Raw genomic sequence first — 24,519 nt, forward strand, 5'->3', positions numbered from 1 at the left:
GAGGCGGCTGCGGCACCGGCCCCGGCCCTGCCCGGCCCCGGCCCCCGGCACGGCCCTGCCCCGGCCCCCGGCTCGGAGCGGCGCCCGCGTGGATGGGATGGAAGCGGGACCCTCGGGAGCAGGTACCGCCGGCGGGGATGGGGAGGTCGGAGCGCTGCGCGCCGGGAGGGCGACGAGAGGCGAAAGGGATGCGGCCGGTGGAGCGGGGGGCGGGTGTGCGGCGGGGGCCGGGAGGCTTGTACTGGGTGTGGAGCGCGGCGGGGGAGCGCGGTGGAGGGGTGTGCGGAGAGGACCGCGGCGGGCGGCGATGGATGTGGCGGCGGCGCGGGATGTGCGGGGACGATGCCGGGGATCGGAGGGTGCCGGAGGCGCGCGGGGGTCTGAGCAGCGCGGCTGCGGGGGGGCTGCGGCCGCCGGGCAGGCGCGTCCCCCGGGTGCCCCCAGAGCAGCAGCGGTGTGGGCGCTGGGGAAGGGGCGATGGAGCCACCCGCGGAAACCTCGCAGGAGGGGGCACAGGGCCGGGGTCACGTCCAGCCGCAGGTCCCCACAGCGCGGAGCGAGCCCCGCTCAAGGGGCCTGTTCTGCACAAAGCAGCAGCAGCATCCCCCCAGCTTTACAACCTTTCCCCCAGCTCCCATTCCATCCCCCCTGTCTCCCACCCCCATCCATCGCCCCGGCTGCCATTCCACCCCCAGCTCCCTGCCATTCCCCCCCTCCCCAGCTCCCATTTCATCCCCCAGCTCCCCATCCATCGCCCAGCTCCCCGTTCCCCGAGTTCAGGGAGCGGGGCGCGGGCTGCAGCTGGCGCGGGGCCGGCGACGCCGTGTGCCGTGACAGCACGAAGCGTCTCCTCTGCCCGTGCCAGGGCATGCGCGGAGCCGGGGCTGAGCGTGGCCCCGCGGGGCCGAGCTCCGGAGCCACCCCGAACCCCGTGTCCCCTGCCCCAGGCTCTGCCCCCCGGCTGGGGACGGGAGCAGCTGGCAGTGCCCTTCGTACCGGGCACCTCCGCGGGGGTTTGCAGAGCTGCTCCCCAGGCCGTGGCGTCAGCTGCCGCTCGCTCCCTGTGCCTGGCCTGAGCATCGCCAACTTGCACTGCTGAGTCGGAGATGGATTTTGGTGCCTAAAATAAGGCAGAGGGAGGGATGGGGTGATGGAAACGCAGATCACTGCCCTGCTGGGGATGGGGAGCTGCTGCCCTTCCGAGAAACAAGTCATGGGGATCAGCAGTCACTGCCCTGCCACCTCTCTTGTGCTGGTGCGTTTGTCACCCTCCATAACACATCAGCCTGGTGAGATTTTGACATAAATCTGCTGAGTGTTTGTAAACTTCAGTCCTTTCTTACGTCATTTACTTAAAGTGTGGCACAGAAATCTCCCTGTGTCTGCGTTACCTTCTGGGTGCTTTGTGTTTGGGCTGATTTATGGCCTCTGGAAGCTGTGATTTGGCGGCACTGAGGGCTTTGCCAGCGCCTTGGGGCGATAGCAGCGCTGCTGCCTCAGGGCCACGCAGATAACACTGCCGGGCACCCTCCTACACCAGCCTGAAATTATGCTCTTAAGGTCCTTTAAAATAATTGCCTGTGTTGGGATGGGGATGCACTCGGTGGACAGGTTTGGCTTTCAGTCCCTGGGCCTGTGAGGGCTGCACTGCGAGCAGGGCTCTGCTGCTGCACCCTTGGGAGTTTTCCCTTCTGTCGCCAAATTTAGCTGTGGATATCTGCTCCCACCCAGGTTCACCCCTTGGGAGGGGACTCATGAACCCCACATCCTCAGAGCTGCTGTGAATCCTGCCCTGCTGTGGCACCCCTTTGCTTGTGCCAGACCCTCACTAGGGGCTGAACCTTGCATGTGAGCTCTAATGATTCTGTGGCTTATCGGGGCAATAAAGCAGAAACTGGCATGTGCCTGGATGTGCCCAACATGGAGACGCTTGGAAAGGCAGCGGGAAAACCCAGGACATCTAACCCACAGGCAGCACTCGGGGAAGCACACACATGCAGTGGTTTTAAAAACTAAACTTATTTTCCCACAACTTTTAGTTTATCCCTTGTGAACTTCCTAAAGGCTGTTAATCTCAACCGTTGTCTTCCTGTGCTGAACCTTGCAAAAACCCCAAAGCTGCTCCGTCTGTTGGGGCTCTTTATCTTCAGGAAACACGAAATTGCGTATGCCTGGTTCTGGGACGGGATTAGACCAAGAAACAAAGCCAGGAGAAGCACCTTGCCTGGAGACACTGCACGGATGCTTTATCTCTAAACACTCTTTGCAGCCTCTCCCTAAACCCCGGGAAGAACAAAACACAGACAAGTTATTAAGATGGCAGACGCGAGGAGGAAGCCAAATCACGCAGAGAAGCTTCTCCTTGGGCAGGGTGATCTGCACAGAGCCCCGGGCGGGTTCAGCCTCTGCTCTGGGAGCCGATGGCACTGCAGGACGGCGGTGGGACACGGAGAGGAGCCGGCGTCGCTTTTGTCCTGTCCCTCCGGCACTGGGGGCCGCCTTTGTCTGCGACTCTCGGCTCTGCGTGTCCCTGGCTGCTGCCTGGGCAGTGCAGGAGCAGCAGAAGACCTCGCAGGGCTGGGCAGGGGGTCTCAGCCTCAGCCCAGCCCAGGCACCATTAGCGGGGACCCCAGGGTCACTGAGCAGAGTCACACAGCCTGGATATGCCACTCGGTGTGCTCAGCAGGAGTGCTGGCACTCGCTGTGCCAGTGTTTCTCAAACCTGTCAGAGGGATGGAGAAGAGAGCTGCTGGACAGCTGAGGCCAGCTTGGCAGAACCCTCACAGGTCAGGTCACGATTGAGCCGTGTCCACACCGCCAGCATCACCACACTGCTGGCATCACCACGCTGCTCTCCAGGGCCAGAGCAGCTGGAGTACAGCCCCTGCATGTGGGTGTGATGGAGTTGGCACCCCTCTTGCTGCTGTTCCTTGGGCTCTGTTGCAGCACCTGCAGCTTCACACTCTTGGTCGGCTCAGCCTGTAGGACTGCACATCCCAGGGTGCAGGGACACCCATTCGGCCAGGCAGGTTTATAGCTTGCACTTTAGGGTGTCACCTGAGATTTCCAGGTGGGAAGCACAGCAGTGTCCTTTGCAATGTTTAGTGTGAGGATACAAAGAACTGAGCAGCTTTCAGATGTCAGTCCTGTAGTAAAACAGTTTAGAGCCCGTTCTGGCTCATTTTTTGGGTGAAGCCACCCCAGTGCAGGGCAGAACCAGAGCTTGGGCAGCTCAGCTGTGCCCTCAGCAGCCAGACTGGTGCACAGACAGGCTTAATGCTGGGCTCTGATGGCTGCAGGTGGAGCCTCTGTCCCGTGTGTGCATCATCTGCTGAAACTGATTTTGGTGTCAAACCAAAAAGCACTCACAGCTGCATGACCCTGGCAGTGCTCAGGTCACTCGGGAAGGAACAGGCGGCGATGTCTGCATTGGCAGAGCTGAGATGGGACTTCTGGAAGCCTGGGCTGTGTGGAATGGTGTTGCTCGCTGCTTAGAGCAACACCATTTGAAGGTGTCGAGCCTCGAGATTGGAAATGCCAATTGCTCATCCTCCCCAGCAGCTGCCTTTTCCACTGGCGCTGCCCCTTGCTTTGCTCCCCGACAGGGATTTCATTTCGCGGAGGGATTCTGAGGTGGTTTAGGATGGAGATGTCTCAGGGTGAGGATGGACCACTCTGCGTGTCCGGTGGCATTTGTTGTGCCGCCGGCCCCGTCTGCACCTCTCTGATTCCCGGCTTTATTTTGGCGGGTGGGTGTGCGGAGAGGGGCCGGCACGGACCCGCCGCCGCCGCCGCAATAAAACTCCCTTTTGTCTGGGCCCCGTTCCCGCGGCCCCTCGGCTGAATGCGGCGCTGGAGAGGATTTCAATGACATGGTAATTTCATGCCGTCCCACCGGCGGCTTCGCCCGGCGCAGGCAGCTGTTGGGCAGCGGGTCGTGTTCCCCAGCTGTTACAATAAATAACAGAAACAAAGCGTATTCCAGCGCTAATTACCTCAAACTTGCTCTCACTTCGGTGGCTCTGCCCTCGCCGCCGTCTCTGCCCGTGGTACCCGGCACAAGAGCGGCGATGCTCCGCCGCCGGCGCGTCCCCAGGGCACGGCTTTGTGTGCGAAAGTCTGTGATTCCTCCCGGGCCGCGGAATTTCTAATGGCAGCGGATTTCATCCCGCTCACTGGCCGCATTGTGCTGCAGGAACAACACTCGCCCTGCAGCCCCCGGCCCCGGCGCCCGCATTTACATGACAAAGTGGGAGCCTGTGCAGCTTCGCCATGGAGAGTCGAGGTATGCAGGAGCCAACCCCCTCACGCAGGAGCCCCACGATGTGTGGAGCCCCCCTGTTTCCATGCACTCCGGGTAGCTTTTTAACGAGGCTTCTTCTTGTTGGCTCCTTTTCTGCTGCCTGAGCCGGCTTCAGGCATGAGGTGCCTGGGGATGACAGTTGAGATGTCCATCCGAGATGTCCATCTGGGATTCCCTGGCAGCAAGCTCCGAGCCAGGAGAAGGATGGCTTTCATGAGGCAAATCATGGAGGGACCCTGAGTGCTCCAGGGCAGGAATGTAGGATGTGAAAGGATGAGCCAAGCCTGCATGTTCAACAAAGGGATTTGGGGTTGATCCCACCTGGGCTGAAGCAGCCACGGCTGGGTGAAAGCCTGGCTCATGTGCTGCTTGGGCAGCTGCTTTGGCTTGTCACATTCAGGGACTGTGGGTTGTGGTCAACAAAATAAAACTCTGTGAGTCAGCCCGGGGGTGAACTAGCCCATCGTAGATGCTGGTCATGGTCCTGCCCTGGTCTTTGCAGAGCATCTCCTGTGCCATCAGGTGCTGCTCCCTCTGGCCACTCTGCCCATTTATCTTACCCTGTGTTTGCTGTATCTTCTCTGTCCAATGAAAATTCTGAGCCAACTTTTGTGTTGCTGGAGGCTGGCTCCTTCCTTCAGCTATGATTCATGAGCCTAATTGCGAGGTGTTGTGTTCATGAAGCATCTGGGGATCCTCTGGCAAAAGGGTTTGCATGGTAAAGCCTTAGTTTTGGAGTGACCAAAGTAGTGCCAAATGTGGGATTGCTGTGGGGTGAATTGGTTACACCTCTGCAATTCCTGCCAGCCTCAAACTGGCTTCAGCTTTTCTTGGGCACCCAAGTGCCACTGAGCAGCTGTGAAGCTGTGGCCATTGCCCTGGGTTCCCTTCATCTGTGGGGTTAGCATGGGCACATGGAGTTGCATGTGGTCCTGCTCACACATGGCTACCAGGATTGTCTGAGGGGTGAGATGATCCAGAGGAGGAGAAGCTGTGGGTGCTGGCCTTGATATGGCTGCAGAAAAGGCAGCAGAGAGCTGCTGTCCTCTGACAGGTCTTGCAGGTGGGCAGTATGGTTCCTCACTCAAACTCAGGGACTGGGACACTCCAGCAGCACTGGCAAATACCTCTTTGCTTGTGAGCCATGATTTAAAAATGCATCTGCTCGCAGCCAGGGAGCCACTGCCAAGAAATGTTAATAATGTGGAGACATGACTTACACCGGGAGCAGCTCATCTGAGAATCAGTTCCTTCCAACGAGCTTCTTCCGAAGTGCAGCACAGATGTTTTTTGGGGGCTGCTGGCAGTCACCCTGTCCTGGGTGCCTGCAGGGTCTGAGCCCCACGCTGGACTCAAGGATCCCCACCTTGCTCCAAGTCCTGTGCTGCCTTGTCTGAGGAGGTGCTGGGGCCAGGTGAGCCCTGGCTTGGGGCTCCCAGCAGATTTTGGGTGTTTTGAGCTCCTGTTGCAGGGCAGAAGCAGGAGCAGGGGTTGGCTTTGGAGAATTAACTTCTGCAGTTCAGCCCCTGAATGCTCACAAGAGTTTTCCCATCCCCTCAGTGTCCTGCAGCACTGGTGGCCTTCCATGGGCAGGAAAAGTCTTGCAAAGTTTGGGTGCAAAAGTAAAAGGCAAATTTGAAGCTTAGTTTGCTGCTCTACTGTTTTTCTGCTTCTGGTATTTTTAGCCTGGAATGGAAATTTGGATTTAAAAAGAAAGTGGATGGGAGAAAAGGGTGCTAAAAGCACCATGTGTTCAGGACTTGAATTGGAGCTGGGTTGGTGCCTGTGGGCCGACGTGGACAGTTGGCCACACAGATGGAGTGCTCCAAATACCCCCACACTCGATCCCCACACCAGCCCAGCTGGCTCGGACCTCACGGTGTTTGAGGAACAAATAGAAGGTGCAGACTGGGAGGGGTGGAGATGGGCAAAGTGGGAATGGGGCAGGAAGGGCAGAACTCACCTCAGAGAGCAGCGGGGTGGAATAATTCCTTGGCAATATTTTCAGATACATTTGAGTCCAAGGGTACTGTTGATTTAGAAATGCAGCACAGTCCTGTAGCCACGTGCTGGTGCCATCCAGCATCTCCTGAACTTCATAAGTGAGTCTGTGTAATGGGAATTGTGGAAGAACTGGTATTTCCCTCTTTACAGGACCCCACACTGCTTCAAGTGGGAATTTGGAATTAGTTCGGATTTGTTTTTGGGGTTTTTTTTTGTGCAAACCCCAGCAGTTCAACAATTGTGTAGTGCAGATGGAATGATGTGTTTCCTGTTTCTTGTGGCATCCTCCCTCCAGCAGTGAGTTGGAATTTGCTGGGGAATGGAGGGGAACACATGTGTCTGTGTGTCCTTGCTGAGTATCCAGGGAATTGCATCCCCTTGGAAAGGGGCACCATGATGATGGAGCTGGTGCTGCTCTCCCATAGCAGGTGGCAGTCCTGGAGCCTGTGCCAAGGGAGTTGGTGGGGCTCCTGTGCCCTGGCACTGCCCTTCAACAGCTTGGCTGGCACCAGTGCTCCCCAGATGGTGCCCGGGGAAGCTGCTTCTGAATTGTACCACTGCCACCTCCTGCCAGGAGGAGGGGTAGTGGGACACCTTGAGGTTCAGGATGTGGTGATGGAGAGTGCTGTGACTCTGTGAGATCTGTCTGTTTGTCTGTCTGTCTGTCTGAGTATGGGGTCCCTGGCAGCCCTGCTGACCTGTGCTCTCTTCCACAGCTGCAGGCGCATACCTGCCCCCCTTGCAGCAGGTGTTTCAAGCACCACGTCGGCCTGGGATAGGAACTGTTGGGAAGCCCATCAAGCTCCTGGCCAACTACTTTGAAGTGGACATTCCCAAGATCGATGTGTATCATTATGAAGTGGATATCAAACCCGATAAATGTCCACGCAGAGTCAACAGGTAAGGCAAGTATTAGAGGTTTGGCACTTGTTCCCTGCTTCCAGTTTCCTAGTGGAGACTCTCTAAGTGCCTGTCTCTGACTTTGCAGTAGAAGCCATTCGGGTGACCATTATGGCAGGGGTCACAGCAGTGGCAGGGGTCATGGCACTGCATGATGCCCACAGGTGGCTGGACCCCCCGGCCACGTTTGTGCAGCAGTGCTGCTTCCTGGCCTGGGAGCGTCAGGGGTCCGGAGCCTCAGCACAGTCCCTGTTGCTCCAAAGCAGCTGTGCTATTCTGGCAACAATCCCTGATTTAAAAATAGCAAGCCCAGACCTCAGGCCATCATGTACTTTTCTTTGTTTTTCTTTTTGATGTGCTCTTCCCTGCCTGTCCCCTCCTGCCCTTGCAGCCTGGGGAGCTCTGTGCCCCAAGGGCTGGTGAGCAGATGCTGCACGTGCTTTCAGCATCAAGTCACACTGTGGCAGCTCCAGCCACTGTGTGTTCCCCTGTGCCATGTGCACTCCTGCCAAAGCCAATGTACTGAGCTGTGGGACAAGGCACATGGCTGCTTGTCCAGGGACTTTCCTGCCCCACGGGTCTCAGCTCTCAGCTCTGCTCTCATTTGCCCCAGGGAGGGAGGCTGGGGTGGACTGTACAGGTTGCAGAAGGTGTCAGGCTCTAAAGAAAGTGACAAAACAAACCTCTCCCTTCTCTCCTCCTGCTCCTCTATCTTGCCTGCATAGGGAAGTCGTGGAGTACATGGTGCAGCACTTCAAACCGCAGATCTTTGGTGACAGAAAACCAGTCTATGATGGGAAGAAGAACATCTACACTGTCACAGCCTTACCCATTGGGAACGAGCGGGTAAGAGGGGGCAGTGAGCCCCATGCAGGCACTGTGACCTCCCTCCTGCCGGGAAAGACCAGCCAAAAACAACCCTACCTCATCCCTGCAGGGATGCCATGGTCACTGTCCCTTCCCTCCTGCACCCAGGTTGACTTTGAGGTGACGATCCCGGGGGAAGGCAAGGACAGGATATTTAAAGTCTCTATCAAATGGATGGCCATTGTGAGCTGGCGCATGCTGCACGAGGCCCTGGTCAGCGGGCAGATCCCCGTCCCACTGGAGTCTGTCCAGGCACTGGATGTTGCCATGAGGCACCTGGCTTCCATGAGGTACCTGCAGTGAGGGACAATGGGGCTGTGCCAGGGAGGGGAGGGGACTGCTGCCCTTGACAGGCTGCTGTGGCTGGGTCTGGCCTTGACAGTCATTGGAGAAGGCAGCTGTGCCAGCCGTGTCCTTGGGTGCTCCTGCAAAACAAATAGAGGGGGTGATGCAGCTGGCAGGGCGAGTGCCAGCTCAGGGCTCTGGGGGTGCAGTGTGTGCCATTGACATGGTGTGCCCTGGTTCACAGGTACACTCCCGTCGGCCGCTCCTTCTTCTCCCCCCCTGAAGGCTACTACCACCCCCTGGGAGGGGGCAGGGAGGTCTGGTTCGGCTTCCACCAGTCAGTCCGGCCTGCCATGTGGAAGATGATGCTCAACATCGATGGTGACGTTATTTCTCATGCTGGGGAGCTGCAGTGGGAGGGCTTGGGTGTATTTGGGAAGGCTGGTTGAGAGCAGAGACACATTGTGATGTCTGTCCCACAGTGTCGGCCACTGCCTTCTACAAAGCCCAGCCTGTCATCGAGTTCATGTGTGAGGTGCTGGACATCCGGAACATCGACGAGCAGCCCAAGCCCCTGACGGACTCACAGAGAGTGCGTTTCACCAAGGAGATCAAAGGTAGAGCCCCCAGGGAGCTCTGGAGCCTGTCCCCTGACACTGGCTGTGGCTTGTGAGGTGGGGGTACAGGGGCTGCACATTTTAAATGTCTCCTGGGGCACCACTGTCTCCCTCATGCTATTGTTGGGGTATCTGCAAGCAGGAAATTAGTTCAGGAAGCTGTTGACAGCGTCCTGGAGAAGTTGGGCAAAGGGAAATTGCTCCCATCTTCAGCATGACTGTGCTGTGTCTCCCTGTCTCCCATCAGGTCTGAAGGTGGAGGTGACCCACTGTGGGCAGATGAAGAGGAAATACCGTGTGTGTAACGTTACCCGACGGCCAGCCAGCCACCAGACGTAAGGCGGGTGGGCAGATGCCCTTGGAAGAATTCTCACTGCTCTCCTTGTTAACAGCTGCTGGTGTCGTTAGGGAGAGCTGAACAGGAAGCTCCAGTCTTTGATGGCAAAAGGAGACGTGTCTGGGGCTCTGCAGCCCTGTGCCATGTGTGGAGTGGGATGCAGGGAGATGCTGTGTCTGGCAGGCGGAGCACGGCGGTGGGCGGGAGCTGACATGCCAGGAATTGTCCTACTTTTTACCTCCGGGTTTGGTTTTCTTCGTTCTTAAAATACTCACTGCCAGAGCAGAGACTTTGTCGGGGCTAACACGAGTGTCTGCCTTGGAATTTTTTGTGTGTGCCTGGAAGCAGGCTAGGCCTGGGCACCCCTCAGTGTCTCCTGTGCACTATCATCCATGGGTTGCAGCCTTGGAGCTTGGCGAGTACAGGAGGAATGTGGCACCTCACTGATGTAGTCAGCCTGGCTCTCCTGTAATTTTGGTTCTCTACAGAATATCAGGTCAATTCTGCATTTTCATGGAGCTCTTTATTGGGCTGGGAGTAGCTGGTGCTGGCTGAGGATGGGTATTGTGCTCCAGCTGTGAGTGTCATGGCACCTCTCAGCCCTGCAGCCAGGAAGTTTGGGGATTTTTTTTTCCCCTGTTTCTGAAGGCAAATGTTGCCCTCCTGCCTCCCTCTGCCCACCCTGCAACTCCTGTCCTGTACCTGGAGAGGCCACTTAGCCTTTCTCTGCAGTTCAGTTCAGCTCCCAGAGAGGACACCAGGCACAGAAGCCCTCCTGAGTGCCAGTGTTGTACTTTTATGCCCAACCATGGTGTGTGTGGCAGGTCCTGCAATAAACATCTGCCCTGATAAACTGGATTAGTGTGGGATAGCTTTATTTAGAGACCTCAGTCCCACACTGGGGTAACAGTATTCCTGACTCCATTTCTGAAAATACCACTGTTGTGCTTTTTATTTTGTTGTGTGGCATCTCAGGGTGGGAGCCTGGCAGCTCCCTTTTCCCAGCCACAGTACAAAGTGCCTGAGTTCTGGAAGTGTCTGTTCTGAGTAGGTGCATTCCCTTTGTCCTGCCTCTTCCAGGTTCCCGCTGCAGCTGGAGAGTGGTCAAACAGTGGAGTGCACAGTGGCTCAGTACTTCAAGCAGAAATACAACCTGCAGCTGAAATACCCTCACCTGCCCTGTCTCCAGGTTGGCCAGGAACAGAAACACACGTACCTTCCCTTGGAGGTGAGTGTTGGCACCTGTGGTTTGGGGCTGTGCTCAGCTGTGGTCCCCTCGTGTCTTACCTGTCCCAAACACATGGCTGCTATCTGTCCCCTCCCGTGCAGGTGTGTAACATCGTGGCAGGCCAGCGGTGTATTAAGAAGCTCACGGACAATCAAACCTCAACCATGATAAAAGCAACAGCCAGGTCTGCCCCAGACAGGCAGGAGGAGATCAGTCGCCTGGTACGTGACACAAGTCCCTGGGGAGGCAGGGCTGGGGCTTGGCACCAGGGGAGTTTATGGCATCGTGTCCATGGTGGACTTAGCCATGGTCCTGCTCCTCAGCTCTCTGTGGTGGAGAGCTGTGACCTGCTGAGGAGGTGTTGGTGAGGTTTATGGTGGGGTTTTATCCCTCTCCCCACTGAATCCCTGCACAGAGGTGCCTGTATGTCTGGAATGAACAGTGGCACAGGTGAGCCTGGCTCAAAGAGACCACACAAATGCACATGCAGCAAATTCAGGCCCTTGCACTGATGGAACCTCATCCAAAGGGAGCTGGAACTAAAAATGGGAAACAGATTAGAGACACGCCCCTGCCTGTGGTGTATGTGGGGCTGTGTGTGGTGGGGCTGCAGTACAGGAACTCTGTGCCTGGCCACTAGTTAACAGGGCTGTTGTTCCCCATACACGTACATCTGGGCTTTTGAAGCCAGGGACATTTGGTATTCCTTCTGGGACTCTTGATAAGTTTCTTGCCAGTCTGAACCATCCTGTTGAAATCTTAAATCTCAGGAGCAGGCTATGCTGTTAGTTGCATTGGTTAGTGTGTTTCAAAATCAGGTCTCGGTGGGTTAGTTTGCAGGAGAGGGTTTGGGCCTCAGTGTTGATCTGCTCGACCTCCCCTGTCAGAGGTTCTCCACCTGCAGCTCTTTGGAGAACAAGGCTTCAAGTGTCCATATTTCCTGGCCAGCTGCAGCTGCCTGGGATGCAGCAGTTGGTCTTACTCCCTCCCATGGCCCTTCCTTCCCTCTGCAGATGAAGAATGCCAGCTACAACCTGGATCCATACATTCAGGAGTTTGGGATCAAGGTGAAGGATGATATGACGGAGGTGACAGGGCGGGTCCTGCCAGCTCCCATCCTACAGTATGGAGGCCGGGTAAGTGGGGCTGCTTGGGATGGGCTGCGCTGTGTAGGGAGATGCTGTCAACACCTGGAAACACTGTTTGTGAGAAAAAGTTGCTAGAGCTGGAATGTTTTATCAAAGTGCCTTGGCTTTGAGTTTTTTGCAATATAACTGGTTCTGAAAGTTGTAGCCAAGAGTCATTGGTGATGAGATGAAGAGCAGAGGGGTGCTCAGCATAGGGCAGCTCGGATGCATTTTCTGTCACTGCTGAGGAGCTGAGGCTGTGGGTTGTCCATTGCCAGGGAGTCAGCTCCAGCACTGGGACAGGGAGCACAGGCCCAGCCCGTGCAGGGCTCTGGGGCTGCGGGGCCGGGCAGGCTGCGGCCGTGCTCTGACCCTCTGTTTGCCTTGCAGAACCGGGCCATTGCAACTCCCAACCAGGGCGTGTGGGACATGCGAGGGAAGCAGTTCTACAACGGCATTGAGATCAAAGTCTGGGCCATTGCCTGCTTTGCCCCGCAGAAGCAGTGTCGAGAGGAGGTGCTGAAGTAAGGAAAGGGGCAGCCCATGTGGGTGGGGGAAGCCAGAGGGGCCCTGGCTCCAGGGCCACACTGCTGCTCACAGCTGGGGTCTGGGTGTCTGGCATTGCCACTTCTGGATCTGCAGGGAGCTCCACTGCTTGGGGTACCAGGCTGATGTGGGGTGTCCAGTTCCTGTTGCTTTTGGTTTATCCAGAGAGCCTGTTTGTCCCAGCTGCAAATGGTCCCTAAGCCAAAGCTGCCAGGTTGGAGTGAGTATCTGTGAGTTGTCATTCAGGCTCTCCTTGATCTACTCTTTGCATCAGGGAGCTGCAGTATTGACAGATGAAACTGCTAGCTTTAAAGCTGTATTGAACTTTTCTAGTCTGAATCTCTGCAGAGAGAAGGGGTTCTGAGGATTAAAAATTTCCCCAGTAATCTGAAATTATGTAATTCATGTAGGAAGTATCCTAACTTCCCATGAGTTATTACAAAGAAGTTTTGGGCTTTCTGAAAAGCTTTGGTAGTTTAGAGAATATGTTTCTCTAGCAAAGTGTCACAGAGCAGGAGCAGTTTATTTGATTTAGGGAAATGGTCACTTTGTTTTTGGGTTCTTCTGGGGCCTTAGGTTTCTCCTGATTGAGAGTGGATACATTGAGGTGAGCACTTTGTGTGTCTCTTCTGAGTGTTTGGCATGGTCAGTGTTTGGTGACTGGAAGAGTTCAGAGTGTCCACATCTGCAGTACCTGGGTGCAGGTGGGAGTGACACTGCACTCCTCCCGTGGTCCCTTTGCAGCAGAGCTATAAGCCCTGTGTTCCCTCTGGCTCTCACCATACCATATCAATCCTTGGCATTCCAAAAATCCAGAGTGTGGCTGAGTTGTGGTAAGTGCAGGCTGGCATCAGCTTTGCAGTCACCTGGAAATCAGCTGTTGCAGGAAGCAGGTTTGTTCCCTGCTGCTCCAGCTTCCTAAGGGAGAAGGGCTCAGCTCCATTGCATTAGGAAAAGTCAGTACATGGGTAAGAGGGCACTGGGAGGGGACAGTTCAGCCCTGACATGTGCTGATCTTGTGTTTCCTGTGCCATGCATGTGCTGGGTGCCACAGAGCCACCAGTGTGATGGCCCTGTCTCTGTGCTGCAGCACTTGTCCATGGGGCTCTGTGCTTGGTGGCACAGCTGGCATGCAGGAGGGCTCAGGGCTCACAGCTTCTCCTCCCGGCACAGGAACTTCACAGACCAGCTGCGCAAGATCTCCAAGGACGCCGGGATGCCGATCCAGGGCCAGCCCTGCTTCTGCAAGTACGCCCAGGGTGCAGACAGCGTGGAGCCCATGTTCCGACACCTCAAGAACACCTATTCAGGGCTGCAGCTCATCATTGTCATCCTGCCAGGGAAGACACCTGTGTACGGTGCGTCTGGGGCGAGCACAGAGAGCAGGGCTTTGGGCTGGCTCATCAGGCTGGCTCTCCCCATTCTCAAGGGTGCTGCTGGAAGTGGTGCAGGGCTGATTGCCTTGTGCTCACCTGCTTCCTCTACCCACAGCTGAAGTGAAGCGTGTTGGGGACACTCTCCTGGGAATGGCAACACAGTGTGTCCAGGTCAAGAATGTGGTGAAAACCTCCCCACAGACCCTTTCCAACCTCTGCCTCAAGATCAACGTCAAGCTTGGCGGGATCAACAACATCCTTGTGCCTCACCAGCGGTTCGTATGGTCACTGCCTCTCATAGTTTTGGGGTTGTACCTCAAGACCCTCGTGGTGCTGCCTGCCTGGTTTACATGGTGAAGAGGGGGCCTTCATAAAGCAGCTCTTTGAAATGGGGATTTGTAACTTGTTTCCCCTTGTTGATAATGAGGTGTTGATGTGTCCAGGCCAGAGCTGGAAGTCAGGAGATATCCTTGATATCATCTGCTCATCTCCATTGGGTTGTACATCATCCGGAGATGGCCCCAAAAACTGACTACTTGTTTTCTCTCCTCTCCCACCAGCTCTGCCGTCTTTCAGCAGCCAGTGATCTTCCTCGGAGCTGATGTCACTCACCCGCCAGCAGGAGATGGGAAGAAACCCTCCATAACGGCTGTAAGTTCACAGCTTGGTGCCCAAAAACCCTGCAGGATGTAGGAGCTGGAATGGGATTCACATGTCCCTGTGTTACTGCTGTCCCCATGATGACACTTCTCAGGGTGGGCCTGTACCCTGTCAGGTGATTTTATCTGAGTCTTGGGATGTTTCCTCCCAGTCCCTTCCTGCCTCTCCGCGCAGAGAAGCTGCAGTTTCTGGGAGCCGCAGGGAGACTGGCAGCTGCCACCAGATGGGGCTCATGATGTGCTGGCCCTGAGGGTGCCAGGAGCTTGGTGCTGCATGGAGTCATTCTGGGACATCCCTGTCCAGCTGCAGCCCTTCAGGGACCTTCCCCTGCTGGAGAGCTGGGGTTTGGGACATGGAGGAAACTGGGGTGACTGGGCTTCTGAGCCTTTTGTGCAGGAGGATTTGCCTTTTTCTCAAATTAAAAATGGTCATCCATGGAGCAAAGTGCTGCTTGGTGCCAGCAGGGCCAGGGACAGCTTGTGCCCTCCGTTGGGCTGGGAGACACTGCCCTGTGCTCGTTGCCATGCAGGATAAGCACGTCAGCATTTTCCTATTAAGTTCTTAACTTTCCAGGACTCACAGCTCAGGTTTTCCTTGGCATGCAAATGCGTCTTTGGAGGAGTGTTTTTTCTTAATTAGAAGAGGTTGGGAAAGGCTTTGGGCTGTTTGCTGTAGGTGTGGGTGGGACAGAACAGTCTGTTTCCTGGCGGCAGAGCTTCCCCTCTGAAAATATCTTTTGTGGTTTGTGCAGGACCACTGGGGCTTTTTTCTTAATTTTTGTGAAACCTTTTTTGAAGCTGCAGGGGAGGAGAAGGGCAGAGCCTTTGAAGTAACTTGACTGTGTTCTTGGTGTATTGCTGGTGGGACAATAGTGGGTCTGTGGCTGCAACTAAAGAAACAGTTTCTATTGTACACATTGGCTCTAGTGGGGGAGCCCCAACACCAGAGCTCTGTTTGCAAAATGAAAGTGAAAGTGTTGGGGAGGGCAGGGGCAGCAGATTCACACTGCGGAGGATTTGGAGTCTGCAGTGCTTCCCCTCTGCTCCGGGGACGTGGGGCACACAGCACAGTCACTGCTGAGTGTGGGGAGTGAGGCAGCTGGGTGTCTGTTCCCCAACAGGGGCGAGCACTTGATTCACACTGTGCCCCCAGCCCTGTGTCACAGCCAGGCCCAGCTGCCCCTGAGCTGATGCTCTGACGTGTCTGAGGTCTGCCTGCACTGCAGTGGGAACTTCCTGCTCAATGGCTGCCATACAGTAATTCGACCTACCACGTCCTTGGGCAGCCTGTGGCTGTCTGGGGCAGCCCCACGCCCTCTCACTGCCAGGCAGGAGAAGTGAAGGAAAGGCAGAGCAGCAGCAGTCCCCCACAGCCACAGCATTCAGTGGCACCAACCAAAGTTGTCTCACTGGAAATTCCCACAAATGTTTAAAAGAGCATTGCAGAGTGTGACATCAGGATGTGGCCACGACCAGGGATGTCCCTTTTGGGCACTGACAGCCTGTACAGTATTTGCTGTCCCATTGATCTGGGAGTTCAGGTGCTCTGCCCATGGCCAGCTGTTTGTGTGGGAAGCAGGTGGAAGCTGGGAATGTCCCACATCCGCTCTGCCCTTCCTGGTGTGAGACATGGGCTGCCTGTCTGTCGTGCAGGTTGTGGGCAGCATGGACGCCCACCCGAGCCGGTACTGTGCCACGGTGCGCGTGCAGCGTCCTCGCCAAGAGATCATTGAGGACTTGTCCTACATGGTGAGGGAGCTCCTCATCCAGTTCTACAAATCCACACGCTTCAAACCCACCAGGATCATCTTCTACCGCGATGGTGTTCCTGAGGGGCAGCTCCCACAGGTGAGGAACCCTCAGATCCCCGTTGGCCAGTGGAGCTGCACCAGCTGCCATGAGGTTCCTTAAGGGTGCTCAGGGACAGCTGGCTGCTGGTGTGTCCCCTCATTCTGTGTGCCCTTGTCTCTCCAGATCCTTCACTATGAGCTCCTGGCAATCCGAGACGCCTGCATCAAACTGGAAAAGGATTACCAGCCTGGCATCACCTACATCGTCGTCCAGAAGAGGCATCACACCCGTCTCTTCTGTGCAGACAAGAACGAGAGGGTGAGTGCTGCAGGGTGCCAGGGCTGGAGGCGGCTGATTCATCCCTGTCTGATGGAAGAGCCAGCCCTGGCTTTCTGAGGGGAAATCTCACTACTGGCAGGGAGAGCTTGTTCTGAATGAAACGTGTTGCTCAGTGGACTCCTACAGCCACATGGATTAGTCTGCTTCTAGAAGCCCAGCCAGCTGTTTGCTGTTATTATGAGTTACTGGGTGCTGATGATCCTGGTGACTCTTGAAATAGCCTCTGTCAGCTTGAAAACATCTGTTGTTTTGGTGATAGCTGGAGTTGCTGACGTGATGGTCTAAATAACCCCTTGCTTGCTCACAGCTTGTTCATGTGTGCTCTGCAGTAACATTGATTGCTGTCACTGTTCCTAGATTTCATCTGAATTTAATGGTCAGATTAAGTCTAACCAGACTGCTCCACACGAGCAGGAAGATTTAATCTTGGGAACTAAGGACAGGTTTTGATCAGGATATAAAAGCTCCAGTATCTTGTGGCACAGACTCCAGCACATGCTCTACAGAGATCCCTGGCATTTTTTTCATCTCTGTAGTAGGATGGGCACCTGCCCAGCCCTTACCCTGCTGCTCTCTTTCCCATGCTGTTGGCTGTGTCTCCATGTCATGCCTGGTGTTGATGCCTGCAGAAAATGCCAGCAGGCCTATTTGGGCAGGCAGCAGAGTAGGATGAACTGCTTCTGTCCCACCTGAATGGGCACTTGGAGACCATCTCTACATCTCAGAGGGAGATGGGGACCCTCTACCATGGTCCTGGGACAGGGCAGCTGTGTTAAGATCAGTGGTCTTGGCAACTGGAAATAACTAAACTCTGCAGTGCTTGGATTTCTTTCTACTCCCTGCAGATTGGAAAGAGTGGGAACATCCCAGCAGGAACAACAGTGGATACCAACATCACCCACCCCTTTGAGTTTGACTTCTACCTGTGCAGTCATGCAGGCATTCAGGTATTGTGCTCCAACGCTGGCTCTTGAGATGCTGCTGGGTTTTTTGGCTGCTGTTGCAGATTGTCCTCATGCATTTGTCCTGGCCCTGTCACAGCCTCCTTTAGCTTGGAGACGTGGGCAGTTGGATTTGAGGATGGTTGGATCTGAGCTGCCACTGCGGTGGTTTGGCAAGCAAGTGCAGGGTCTGTGCTGCTGCTGCATTGCGTGGCACATACTCAGTTTCTCTCCTGGAGCCAAGGGTCTCTCCTAAGAGATTTTCCTCCTTCAGAGCAGCCAATTCAGCAGCTTGTCAGCTGGTGTCTGAGCGTGCCGGGCTTGCTGGGGCGCCCGGTCATCAGCAGGGATCTGCTGTCTGCCCGTGGGCGGGAGAGCCAGGCCAGCCGTCCCTGCCTGCTCTGCAGCTGCCTGGCTGCAGGCAGCCAAGATTAGTCAGAAACTGGACTGGAAAAACTGCACTCGTGTAATCTGCAGCTGCTTCTAGAAGGGAGGCTGCTCAGCTTCCCCTCCCCTGCGCAGATGACAGGAGCTGGTCCGGCTGGGGATGCAGTGGGGGATGCATTGGGGGTTGCAGTGGGCTGTGTGGCACAGAGGGAGCAGGCACCAGGCAGCAGCATTAGTACTGCTTTGCACCTTGGTGCTAAGGACTTTCCTGCCTCAATGCCGTGTAGGGTTCTCACAGCAGGGAAGCACAGCATCCCTCCTGCCTAGGCTGTCTGACAGATCATTTAGATCAGGGAGGGGCTGATGGGGATGCGAGGCAGCTGCAGCTGGGTGCGAGCAGCATCTCTCACACCAGCCCCTCCTTCCCAGGGCACGAGCCGGCCGTCCCACTACTACGTGCTCTGGGATGACAACCGGTTCACGGCGGACGAGCTGCAGATCCTCACGTACCAGCTGTGCCACACCTACGTGCGCTGCACCCGCTCCGTCTCCATCCCAGCCCCAGCCTATTACGCCCGGCTGGTGGCGTTCCGGGCACGGTACCACCTCGTGGATAAGGAGCACGACAGGTGAGGGGCACAGCCCGTGGCCCTGGGAGGGCAGAGCCAGGCTCGGGCAGGGGACCTCGATGTTCGAAAGTGCCTGAGAGTGCTGCAGCAGAGCCTTTCTAGGGGATGTAGCATGTAGCTGCATCCTATTAAGGCCCAGCACAGGGGGAGTGGGGATAAAGGAGAGTTAGATCCTATCCTGAGCTCATTCCAGGCTTGTGGGAGCATTCCTGGGGTGTCTGAGCATTTCCAGCTGCCTCAAGGTGCTGGAATCTGCAGTACAGGCACGGTCACCAGCATGCACAGCATCCCTGTGCACTGCAGTGAGGTGACTTCCTGTGCTGCCAGCACTCAGCTGATCCTCATCTCCAGGGGAGTTTCTGAGTGTTCCTGGGGGGAAAATATGAAATAATTATGCAGTGATTTCCTTGATTTTCAGTGGCGAGGGCAGCCATATATCTGGACAGAGCAACGGCAGAGACCCCCAGGCCTTGGCGAAGGCTGTGCAGGTTCATCAGGACACTTTACGTACCATGTACTTTGCTTGAAAGCCTAACTTTTGTTACCTCACTCAAGAAAGCTTTCAGATTTGTAGGAGCCATACAAAAAAGGAAGCATTGGGACACCTTGTTTTTTTTTCCAATGAGAAATCACTGCAGGGCAGGCAGTGTCGACTTGAGGCAGGAGACCAGCACCATGGGACAGAACGATCCAACACCTTTGTAGGATTGGAAGAGACTGATGACGATGATGATTATTTTTTTAATTTTTTCTGGCTTTGCAAAATTTTGACCTGACCAAACACATGAAGGCATTCAAGGGAAGGGATAAAACTCCCGGGAGGCGGAAGCAGGTTTTCATTTTTAAGATGCAATACTAGAGACTCCTGACTGTGAACTGGCGGCTTTGGTCCTCCGTTGCCCACCAGGCGCTGGTAGGTATTTTTTGTGGGGGTTGGGGGAGGGGATTTTTAGAGCCTTAAAACAGAAGACTAGATTTATAAAACTAATATTTTAGATTATGAGATGCTTTAATGGGTTAAGGGAAAAAAAAAAAAACAAAAACAAAACAACTAGTTTATAGGAGAATTGTAACACTAACAGTTCCCCGCCCCCAAGTAATTCCCCCCAGATAATGTAAGGCACCCTAGCACTTAGCTCAGAACTGAAAACTGTCTTCCTCGTGTTACAAGCTAGTCAGCTGCTGCCGCTCAAAGCAACAGTCACAGACTTTTCCATGGGTGAGTGCCTTACTATGATGCTGCAAAATTTCAATGTTTTTAATCTTGTAAGGAAACTAGTAATCTTGTCTTGATGGTGGTCCATATTTCCATCAGAAGGAGTTAATTTCTATGGTCCTCAGTTGCAGTTTGTGTCAGATCACGACCTCATGGTGGTTAAACCCCATTGAAAGATGTGCACTTTCATACAGGACACGTTTAATGGCTGCTGACCCATTTTTGTTTCCAATGTACTACTTGTTATTTAAAACTGTTTCTGACAAATGGGGGCATCTCCATCCCATTAGGACAGAAAGCGCTATCCATGTTTTTCTTGCTTTTTTTTCCCCCCCTCCCCTGACTTTTTATGATGGACACCGGGATTTTTTTACTAAACATTATTTTTATACAATATTGAGTCTGTTGCCAAAATCCACAAGTCATTAACATTCTCAGAGTTTACATCCCCACACTTCCTGAGGCTGTGTGCTCACGCCACAGCTCTCCAACGTTTCTGTCCAATGAGTGCTGCCTACTGCAGCCTGTGCTGTGCCAGGTGCTCCACAGTGCCCATTGCCTGTGTGCATTTGGCACGTGCCTGCCCGGGCCGGCTGCTTCCCCACCTACCACATCCCCACCTCCAGGCTCTCACCCTCTCTGCTGCTAGGTTTTGCTGCTCTTTGTGTCATGGTATCACTGCTCTCATGCCCAGGGTTTTTATTCTGAAAGCACACCAGATTGTTCCTTAGAATGATGAAATCCCTGTTGTTGTCAGGGGGGGAAACTCCTGATTTGTGCTTGTACCAGGAAAACAGCCTTTTTCCCCACAGGAACCTGGTCACTGCTTTTCAGACCCGTTTTGCTGCACAGTGACCGTACGCACGGTGGCGGGGCCGTGGTGGCAGCTCAGTACCAATATCATCCGGGCACATTATCTGGGTTTTTTTCTATGAAAGTGTTCACAGCGCTTCCTTCAAGAGACAAACGAGGCGCACGCTCCTGCCACGTTCTGAGGGGAAGAGCTCTGGTATCATTTTCCTGCCGAACGCGTTTCCCAGGCGGCCCCACGCGAGCGCTGCCCCTGGCCCGCGCGTGGACAGAAGCACATCTACACCTCTTTGGTTTGTACTTTCTGACGTTGAAACTTGCCTTGCCTTCATGAAAACCACACCGGTCATGTTGGCCCATTGAGCTGTCCTAACCCCGGGAATTCACCCTTCCCGTTTTCTTTTGGGGCAACGTGTTTGTGAACAGTGACAACATCACTATGCTATGCAAACTAAGTGCTGAGCCCACTGATGTCACGTTTGGTGAAGATCCTACGTTTAGCACAGTCCTGTTTTCCTCAAGACCACACTGTTTGGTTCATATCCTCCTTTGCACCTTGTGTCAACCTCCACTGCTGTATATCCTCAAGGTGACGGGGAGGAGACCAGGACCTATCCGTGGTCAGTAGGTAGGGAACTCTTAGGAAGGCTTTTAGAGCGTAGGGAACACATCAACACTAAGTGTCAACATGAGAAGCCTACATTCCTCTACACAAGTGCCTGCATAGTGACACCAATCAGCACCTCCATCTCATCCTCCGAACTCTGACTTATGTTCTTTGAAAGCAAAACAATCTCAGAGGGGCTGTTCCCGCTCACCTGGTGTTAGAAAGCTCCTCATTAAGAGTAAAATCGGGGTCAAGGTCAAGGTTCTCTCTGCAAATCAGTTTGTTCACCAGCATTACACCGGAACGCGCCTGGCTGCTGCTCTGCAGTGAGGGGCAAAGGTATTTTGGTTCCTCGTTTTAATTTTAGTGTTTTAGTTGGGTCTAGAATTCTGAAATGTCTTTTAGTAGCTGTGGCATAGCACGTGCCATTTTTAACCATTTGAAAAGAGATAGTGTGGGCATTTACAGAAACAGCTTGTTGCTCTGTAACAATTTTTTTTAACCTTGAGACTTGAAATGTAAAATGGACCTTTAAGATTTGCACTCATTTGTAAGGTGGCTGTTCATAGAAAACTATGAATGAAGACTTGCTGATGTAGCACCTACTTTTAACAGCAATTTTAACTACACAAAAGCTTCACAGCTTCTGAAACTCTCAGCTGTTGACTTGCAGATCGTGTTCTGCCCTTATTTCACCCTCTGCGTTGGGTTTTCATGGTTTTGGATAAACAAAACAGCCAAACTCAGTAGCTGCTGTGCCCTTTAAACCCTGTTTCCACTTTGAAGAAGTTTAGAGAGGTTGGAGTGACCCGCATGTTTTCTATACCGGACTATGCACCGTACCCTCTCCGCGCTCCGGCATCGGCATTTCTCCCCCTCTCTTGTGTGAGATGCAAACGAGTAGCTGCATGTTGAGGTGCGTTTTGCTGCCTGTAGCGGATAGGTGTTACCCCAGGTACATATCAGGATCTGTAGTTAGCCACAAACCCCACACAGGCATCCCGACCAGCTCCGAGTCTCTGCCTCTCGAGTTCCACCTGCGCTGGAAGCGTTGCCGAGCGCATGCAGTTCTGTGGGAAGAGGAGTAGCTTTCCTTTACCTGTAGAATGCTGTTGTTTCCCTTATCTCATATCTGAGCAGAACGGGGTGGGAGGGCTGCTCTGCCCTCTCCCCACAGCTTCCAGGGCAGTCGGGGTGTTCTGGGATCGCACACGATGTCTCAAACAGCCCAAGCATCCAGCGTTGCCTCGCGGAAGGTTTTCTTCTTGGAAAATCAGTGTGAAATAAAAGAATGTGATTGTTTCAGGAAGGGAAGCCAGACAGCAGGAGAGCAATAAACAAGTGAAATTCATATCTTGCCTGAGTGATTTGCACTTCAATAGTTGTGAAAGGAAATTTCCAGGACTCCAGTGCTTTTGTGTTCGATTTCCAGCCCCTTTCGTACCTCCTTTCTATGAGCAAGTGTGGGACTGTACATAGGGTGTTTACAGGACGCTCCGTTTGGGTTGTTATTTTTCTTGTGGGTTTTTTTTTTGCTCTAGCTTGAACTCTGTATGGTCCATTTGTTAAATAGCCGTGAACAGTTGATGTACAGTACTTACTAAACAAGCAGCAGCACAAAACTTATTTTATTAAGAAAATATGGCTTATATTTTAAAGGTTGAATATCAATTTTTTTTTGTATGTGTGGAATTAAGACTGGTGAAGAGTAACAAAATCCTTGGATTAGGCCAAAAGAAAATACTGTAAGATCCTAACCACCTCTTTATTAAAGAAAGCAGTATGATTAAAGAGCTCCAGAACATTGTATTTATATTGGATTTGATTTAATTGCCTTTGTGGATTTTTTTTTTTTTGCCTTGGTCCTGATTTTTGCTTGCAACTTCGACTTTGCAGTCCCAAGTGTCTGTTACCCTGTAACTGTTGGCAGAAGACCTAAATAAAAGCAATGTGAATATGTCGGGGTGACACTCCTGAGTCACATCTCGTGGGGAAGGGACATGCGCATCCCAGCCATTCCCAGGGAAAGGCTGGGGGACAAACAGGGAAACGCTGACTGGAGCTGAATTGCATCAGACACTGCAGAGGACCCAACACTCCTCACTGTCCAGATCTCAGCTCAATGAGAGAAACACTGAAGCAAACAAATAGGTGCTTAAAACTTCTGGGAATACAGTACAATTCTACTTTTTATTAAAATGTCACCTGAGAACCAACTGATTTGGGCTCCTGGGTTATTAGATAACAGAAATGTACATCAGAATCTGCTGTTCCTCCAGCCTCACTGAGTGCTTCAGGGGCTCTTGGCTCTGAGGTGCTTTAAGGACAGATTCCAGCCTCCTTTTGGATTGAGGTTAAACTTGATCATCTGGGTTTCTGCACTGCCTCATCTTTTGCATTTCCCATCATGTTTTACATTTCCCAGCTTTGCAAATCTTGCAAATACCCTAGTCTTCTCCAATGCCAGCAGCTTATGGTTCAGTTTTGGGGTCCAGAACTGGAGGTTTTTTGCCATCCTCTGAGTTCTTTGTTGGAGGAATTCTTTCTTTACCTTACAAGGATGCAGGGGCAGACCTTAAGCCAATGAATGATTTAGCAGTTGAGCTGTAACTGGGTTTTTGAATAATGCCAAGGAATTTTAAGGAAGTGCTTGCTAATGGCATGCAGGCACTTGCCAGTTAATTTACCTAACGGCAGCACCAGAAAGTTCTGTCCCGAGCTCGGCACCTGTGCAGGTCCTGCACACATCCAGCTGCTTTGTGGGTTCTATCCCCTATTTTAAACGATTCCTACTACATAACAGAATCTTTAGCAGTTTTAAAGGGGCTTTTTGTGTGTGAGGTACACAGCAAACCGTGCTTTCTGCAGCTGGGTCCTGGAAAACAGGTCAGAAAACTGGTTTCAAGTGTTAGATTAGCATTCGAGCCCCAGCCCTGGTGCTGGTTACAGTGCCCGAGCTGTGGGACCAGCTGTGCTGCCCCTGAGGGATGTGTGTGTGCAGAGATGCCTCTCCCACGGATCTGCTTCATCCTGGAGATCACATTTCCCACTCCCCGTTTTAGTTAAGGAAATATTCTAGTAGGTTACCTTTAATTTGCATGGGTTTAAAATCCTTACTGTGGCACTTACCTGAAAATTGAATTTATGCTTTTAAACACTAATTCAGCTGGGAATCTTCAGGATGGTAATTCTTAATAATGACCCTGACATTTGAATTATGGATCTTTAATTTCTTTAAGATTATGGATCTTTAACTTCTGTTGGCCCAAAATTCCAGTTCTTTGGTACCTTCCCAGTTGTTTCCCAGGGGAAGGCCCTTCTCACTAACAAAAATAAGAAAAAAAGTGACAGTTTCTTCTTCACAAGGCAGCCGCTCCGATGGGGAGAAAACGCCGCGGACGTAACTGAAACACCGGGGAATAACCGCCCGGTGGCTCCCGCTGGGCTCATGCGTGCTCGTGTCCCGCTGCGGGGCAGCGGCCGCTGCCGGCGGGGCTCGCGGGGCTCGCCGGGCCCTGAGGGCGCCGCCGCCTTTCCCGCCACTCCCCGT

General features: G+C 53.6%; 1 protein-coding gene across 3 annotated transcripts; it reads left to right on the top strand.

Moving 5' to 3' along the window:
* Positions 1–6: 6 nt before the first annotated feature.
* LOC120511713 (protein argonaute-1) lies at positions 7–22,928 on the top strand. 3 transcript variants are annotated; one of them, XR_005629809.1, is made up of 20 exons: positions 7–122; positions 7,024–7,207; positions 7,933–8,053; positions 8,183–8,364; positions 8,604–8,740; positions 8,842–8,976; positions 9,224–9,311; positions 10,394–10,541; positions 10,643–10,762; positions 11,555–11,677; positions 12,059–12,192; positions 13,388–13,572; positions 13,706–13,865; positions 14,151–14,241; positions 15,903–16,097; positions 16,224–16,358; positions 17,225–17,326; positions 18,137–18,336; positions 18,755–19,249; positions 20,365–22,928. XR_005629809.1 is itself a non-coding variant. In XM_039729187.1 (19 exons), the coding sequence occupies exons 1-19, from the start codon at positions 98–100 to the stop codon at positions 18,861–18,863; spliced, it is 2,574 nt and encodes an 857-aa protein (XP_039585121.1). In that variant the 5' UTR covers positions 7–97; the 3' UTR covers positions 18,864–22,928. The 3 variants fall into 3 exon arrangements, 1 of the variants encoding a protein (XP_039585121.1); XR_005629810.1 differs by having other exon boundaries at positions 20,491–22,928; XM_039729187.1 differs by having other exon boundaries at positions 18,755–22,928.
* The last annotated feature ends 1,591 nt before the right edge of the window (positions 22,929–24,519 follow it).

The sequence above is a fragment of the Passer montanus genome, unplaced genomic scaffold, assembly GCF_014805655.1.
Source record: "Passer montanus isolate IOZ18808 unplaced genomic scaffold, ASM1480565v1 scaffold68, whole genome shotgun sequence".
Classification (NCBI taxonomy): Eukaryota; Metazoa; Chordata; class Aves; order Passeriformes; family Passeridae; genus Passer; species Passer montanus.

Coding starts and splice junctions, on each gene's coding strand:
- LOC120511713 (XM_039729187.1), top strand. CDS start 98: ATGGAAGCGGGACCCTCGGGAGCAG. Junction 13,866..14,150: donor ATCCTTGTGCCTCACCAGCG/GTTCGTATGGTC, acceptor CTCTCCCACCAG/CTCTGCCGTCTTTCAGCAGC. Junction 16,098..16,223: donor CTGAGGGGCAGCTCCCACAG/GTGAGGAACCCT, acceptor TTGTCTCTCCAG/ATCCTTCACTATGAGCTCCT.